The 5,909-nt window shown below is 33.4% G+C and overlaps 1 protein-coding gene across 1 annotated transcript; it reads left to right on the top strand.

Annotated features, from left to right (window-relative positions):
* The first annotated feature begins 2,082 nt into the window (after positions 1-2,082).
* LOC126694509 (glucan endo-1,3-beta-glucosidase 12-like) lies at positions 2,083-5,589 on the top strand. The gene is made up of 3 exons (XM_050390832.1): positions 2,083-2,227; positions 2,329-3,645; positions 5,328-5,589. The coding sequence occupies exons 1-3, from the start codon at positions 2,137-2,139 to the stop codon at positions 5,360-5,362; spliced, it is 1,443 nt and encodes a 480-aa protein (XP_050246789.1). The 5' UTR covers positions 2,083-2,136; the 3' UTR covers positions 5,363-5,589.
* The last annotated feature ends 320 nt before the right edge of the window (positions 5,590-5,909 follow it).

Here is a 5,909-nt window from a genome sequence, read left to right as displayed (position 1 = left end):
TGTGGGCAGTTTTGTAACATCAAAATTCAAAACATGCACTGATTATGTTTGATGAAAGTACACAATCACACACATCATATCATGAATCTTCAATTATTACTATCAATCCAGCTCAGTTGGCAATCCAACGTTCGAATTTAGGTGAAAAAAACACTGCAACATTATTTTTACCTTCTCCTTAACAATGATTGCAAAGTAAAAAGACAAACTCAACAACGTTATGCACCAACGAGCTTACTTTCACCATCAGCAAATTCCTTTATTGGCCAGTTCATATTAGGCCACCAACTGATCACTTATCAAATCTAACTCAATTTGATCTTTATCAAATTAGAGACGTGTAAGACCAAAAAAATGGGACAGATATATGAAAAATAAATTGAGATAATGAATTAATAAAGAGAATAAATTATGTTTACATTGCAAAAAAAAAATGTACAATATTTATCACTTTTTGTAAATGTGTACACATTTATCACTTTTTGTGTCTATAATGTAATTTTATATTGCAAATACACTGTAAGTATAAAGTTTTAGAGAACTGTAATTTTATTTTATTTTTTTGATAAACATAGTAAAATTTTCAAAATCTAACATCAACTAAACATTTCAACAACAGTATATATACTATGGAGTAACGGTCAAGTTATGTGGGTTCCGCAGTTTCAGACCGTTGCCCAATGTGGTGGCATGCATGAACTGTTGTCTCTGGTAAATACCAAATAGAGAGATTCTTTCTTATCAAAAAAAACAAAAACAAAAAATAGAGAGATTCTCATTTTCAAAATATTACAATATTTTTAACATTTTTTTAAGAATAATATTTTTAATGTATTAATTTATATATTTTAAACATTTTTTTAAGAATAATTATTTTTAATTTATTGATTTGCATTGGGTTTATCGACACACGCTACTATCTTTGTAATAATGAGTGTCTGAGTCATCCCCTGAATTAGTCACGAGTGCCACTCTTAATAATAACCTCCCTCAACCCTTTTGTAAGGCTTTTCAAACCCGTCGGAGGTTTCTCCACCCTCAAAAGTACTTTTCAATGTCTTTATAGTGAGTATCGTGTCGACACAAATTTAACTCAGATTAATCCAAATCTGATTTCCTTTAGCGTTTACCATTAGATCTTAGGAATGGGTTGTCAAAACCAATTGTCTCCTCCTGGCATACTACTTGGTTTCCCCTAATTGATTTTGGAGTCTTGGAGATGGGTTAGATTGTATTACTCTTCTTGGAGATTCAAGGAATTGTTGGTCAGCTTGAATTTTCTTTTCTTGTCAGATCTTTATTTAGGTTTGGCTATATTTTTTCTGAAAAGGGTTCTCCCATAATATACTTTTGTGTTTATATATACTATTTCTTTTGTATTAAGTAATGTTGCAATAAAATTGTTGATTTATCTCCAAAAAAATTTAAAAAGAGAGAGAGAGACTTGTATCGGTTTAAAAATTAAAAAAAAAAAAAAAAAAAAAAAACCTTCACAACTATTTTTAAAATAGTAGTAATAATAATAGTAATAACTTTCGCAATTTTTCTTGATGACTTGTTAGGGTTGTAAATTGTTGTTCTATTTTTTTTTTTTTTTTTTTTTTGAGAATCAATAAATTTTTCTTCTTTATTATTGAAAGATTGCTATTAATTCACTTTTATTTTCAATTATCTTTATTTTTTTTTTAAAAAAAATATAGATTTATTCTGACATATTTTTATTGTTATCTTGTAACTTAAAAAAAAAAAAATACTAAGTATTTAACACACGTAGAGAGAGTAGAAAATCTTAAAAAAATTAAGAGTGTAAATCTAAAATGGTCTAACACTTCATATGCTTTAATTTATCAAATTATTAATTATGAGAAACATGATGAAATTTGAAGTGTGGTTAAACTTATCCAATTATTTATCACGTTTTTTTTTTTTTTTTTGATAAAAAATTATTTATCACGTTAATAAATTTTAAAAATAAATAAAAAAATCGTGTTTAGATCTCACTTCGAAACCCTACCACTCCACCTCTCTCGTTCCCACTAAGCCCATTCCCACTAAGCCCACTCTGTTTTTCTTCTATAAATACATTCACAACTGCTCCGACCTTTAACCAAATCTCTCTCTCTCTCTCTCTCTCTCATGTTCTGGTTCTCTAGTAAGAATCAGACCATGGCAACCCACATCAGCTTCGCATGCTTTCTTTTACTCCTCACAATCTCAACCGTTGCAGGTCTTTCTCTCATCAATCACTCTCTTATTTCCTTCAAAAACTATACGTGTTTGTAACATTCTAACGTTTTTATGCTTTTCTTTTTTTGTTTGTGATTGCAGAGTCAGGTTCAATAGGAATCAACTATGGCCGACTCGCCAACAACCTGCCCACACCAACCCAAGTGGTGCGGCTTCTCAAAACACAAGGACTCAACCGAGTCAAGCTCTATGACACCAACTCGGACGTTCTCACTGCCCTAGCCAACTCGAACATATCAGTAGTTGTTGCTCTCCCAAACGAACTCCTCTCTTCCACAGCGAAAGACCAATCATTCGCTGACAATTGGGTTCAAGCCAATATCTCAAAATTCTACCCCGCCACAAAAATCGAAGCCATTGCCGTAGGCAACGAGGTCTTCGTAGACCCAAACAACACCACACAATTCCTCGTAGCCGCCATGAAAAACATTCACTCCTCCTTAGTCAAGTACAACCTCGACTCCGCCGTTAAAGTCTCGTCCCCTATAGCCCTCAGTGCCCTCCAAAGCTCGTACCCGTCTTCGTCCGGATCGTTCAAATCCGAACTGATCGAACCCGTTATCAAACCCATGTTGGATCTCATTCGCTCTACCGGGTCCTACTTCATGGTTAACGTGTACCCATTCTTCGCTTACACTGGCAACTCGGGTCAAATCTCTTTGGACTACACGCTGTTCAAGGCAAACCCGGGTGTCGTGGATTCGGGTAACGGGTTGCGTTATAACAACTTGTTTGACGCTCAACTCGACGCCGTTTTCGCCGCCATGTCAGCAATCAAATACGACGACGTTAAGGTCGTCGTCACCGAAACTGGCTGGCCCTCACTGGGTGACAGTAACGAAGTCGGTGCGAGCCAAGCCAATGCGGCGTCGTATAATGGGAACTTAGTGCGTAGAGTACTCACTGGTGGTGGGACCCCACTGAGACCCAAGGACACGCTCGACGTTTTCGTGTTCGCTTTGTTCAACGAGAATCAGAAAACGGGTCCCACATCGGAGAGGAATTACGGGCTGTTTTATCCCAGCGAGGCGAAAGTCTACGATATTCCGCTGACAATGGCTGAGCTTGCGACTGCGCAGACAAAGCCGCCGGCCAACGAGAGCAAGGCCCAAGCTCCGACGACTGGGGATATGTCCACGTCGGCTGTCGGGTCGGGTCAGACCTGGTGTGTGGCCAATGGGAATGTCGGTTCGGAGAAGTTGCAAGCTGGGCTTGATTATGCTTGTGGTGAAGGTGGGGCTGATTGCCGTCCGATTCAAGGTGGTGCCACGTGTTTTGATCCTGACACTCTCGTGGCCCACGCCTCGTACGCGTTTAATAGTTACTATCAGAAGAAGAGTCGTGGGGCTGGCACGTGTGACTTTGGTGGTGCGGCTTATGTGGTCACTCAAGCTCCTAGTAAGTATTCAATCACAAATAATTATCTTTATTTATATATATATATATATATATATATATTTTCTGCATAATTATTTTTATAGTGATATTAGGTTTCTGTTGGAAGGTTTAACTACTGTCGTTTCAATTTCGTTGCCAATATATAAAATAAAAATAGACAAATTTTAGCTATAAAATTTGTTGTAATTTAAGATTACAACCTTACTCAATAAAATAAACATTACTATATATTTTTAAAATCTAACTGTTTAATTACATATTCCTTATACTCTTAATACACATGTCAAATTTTATGTTAATCGGATATTATTTTATATATAATCGATAAACTTATATTTTATGCATAATTTTAAATTACAAAAACTTGTCATTTAAATAATTTATTGATAACATAGTTATTAATCTTTAATTTTGAGTAAGGTTGTAGCCTAAGACTACAACTAAATTTGTAGCTAAATTTTGTGCAATATAAATTGAAGATTTGATTAATATTATTATAAAAAACTAATAATAAATACTTGTTTTTTTCAAAAGTTGTACTCATTCGTATATAGTAAAATATTACTGTATTTAGTATCACTTTATATGTAGGTTTCAAAATCAATAATGATATATATTCAAATAACCTTTTTTATTACAAAATGTCATACTGATACATTGTTACATAATTCTAAATGAAAGGGACCTAATGATTATACTAATGACTTAATGCTTTATTAAGACAAGATTTTTGTTTTAATCGTTGACGTACGCGGTTTACCTGACAATGTTGACAATGAAGTGGTGGAGAATATTATATTTTTTCAATGTTGCAAAAATTAAAAGTACATGTTCCAATGGCATAGTAGGAACAATGCTCCTTCTTATATTGAATACTACAATTACAAATATTTTAATAATATTTTTACAAATTATTAATATAGTAAATTCTTATTGATTTTCATTTGAGTCCACCAATATATTATTTATTTATTTATTAATAATCATTCACCAGTTAATAATATATAAATAAGTTTATAACTAACATTTTCATGATATTTCTTGTATCGGTATCATATGAATCCAAAATTATTAATAACCTGTGGTTTACACCACAGCCAAGAAATTATTGAAGTCACCTAGATTGAGAGCTGAAAGTTGAAGCATAATCATATCTAAAGTTGAACAAAGTTTGGCTAAAGTTCTAGTCCTATTGATCCCAATATGCTTTTCGATGTTGTGACAAACGTGCGGTGCCTATTCATGTATTGTAGTTCACTCTTACTTGATACATTATGCTCATAATTTCGATCTCTTTTACAATTAATGGGATCATCATCAGAAACCGTCCATTTAGACTTAGTGCAAGTTAATAAATTTTGCAGAATAACTTTTTTTTTTTTTTTTTTTTTTTGAAGAGAATTTTGCAGAATACTGGTCATGATATTTCAAAAACAGTAATAATGTAGTATGTCAATTCAATGGGCCATATTTAGGGCTGAAAATTGATGTAAATTTTAAAACTTTGTCCTCCCATTTATACATGATCAAGTAACAGGTTCGTTGTAACAAAATTTCTAAGTTTTCATTGACAACAAAAAGTGACCAAAACCACAAAATTTCTCTGCTTTTTTCTTCATTTCAAACCTATAGTCATTACTGCATTTGACTTTCGGCTAAAAAGTGTGTTTCTTGTGTTGCAGAGTTTGGAACCTGTACGTTCCCTACAGGGTACTGAAGACATTGCAAAAAAGACCTGGGGAGTTTGGTGAAGTTTAGCTATGCATTTGTTGGGCTTAGCTTATTTTTTCCTAGCTAGCTTTGGGGACCGAATAGGAGATTTATTTTATTTTTCCTATGTATTTATTGCTTATTATATGATGTGTTGGTGTAGTGGTTATCAAATTCCTTGACTATTTTGTCTATCATCATCTACCTATTAATATATACATTTTAATTTTTGAATGGAGGATTACGTACGTCTCAGGTATATGTTTATTTTTATTTTTATTTTCTTTGTGGTTATATACGTTAAGATAATGAGGTGGAAGAAAAAGACTTTTGTGCATTCTAATTGATTACAACGGTCTTTGGTCCTTTCTTGTTTGTCTCTTTTCCTGATGGATCCTCTGGATAATATTTTGTATTCTTTTTCTTTCAAAAGTATTACCTCTGATACACGAATAATTCGTTTAGTTTCTCACTTTAGCAGCCCCTAAACAAGTTGAGGCTTTAATAATTCTTCATGAACTTAGTAGATTCTGCAAGAAAAGGCCTTTATATAA

This window comes from Quercus robur, chromosome 8 (genome assembly GCF_932294415.1).
Source record: "Quercus robur chromosome 8, dhQueRobu3.1, whole genome shotgun sequence".
NCBI classification, from domain to species: domain Eukaryota; kingdom Viridiplantae; phylum Streptophyta; class Magnoliopsida; order Fagales; family Fagaceae; genus Quercus; species Quercus robur.
This window is presented reverse-complemented; position numbering and strand designations above follow the sequence as displayed.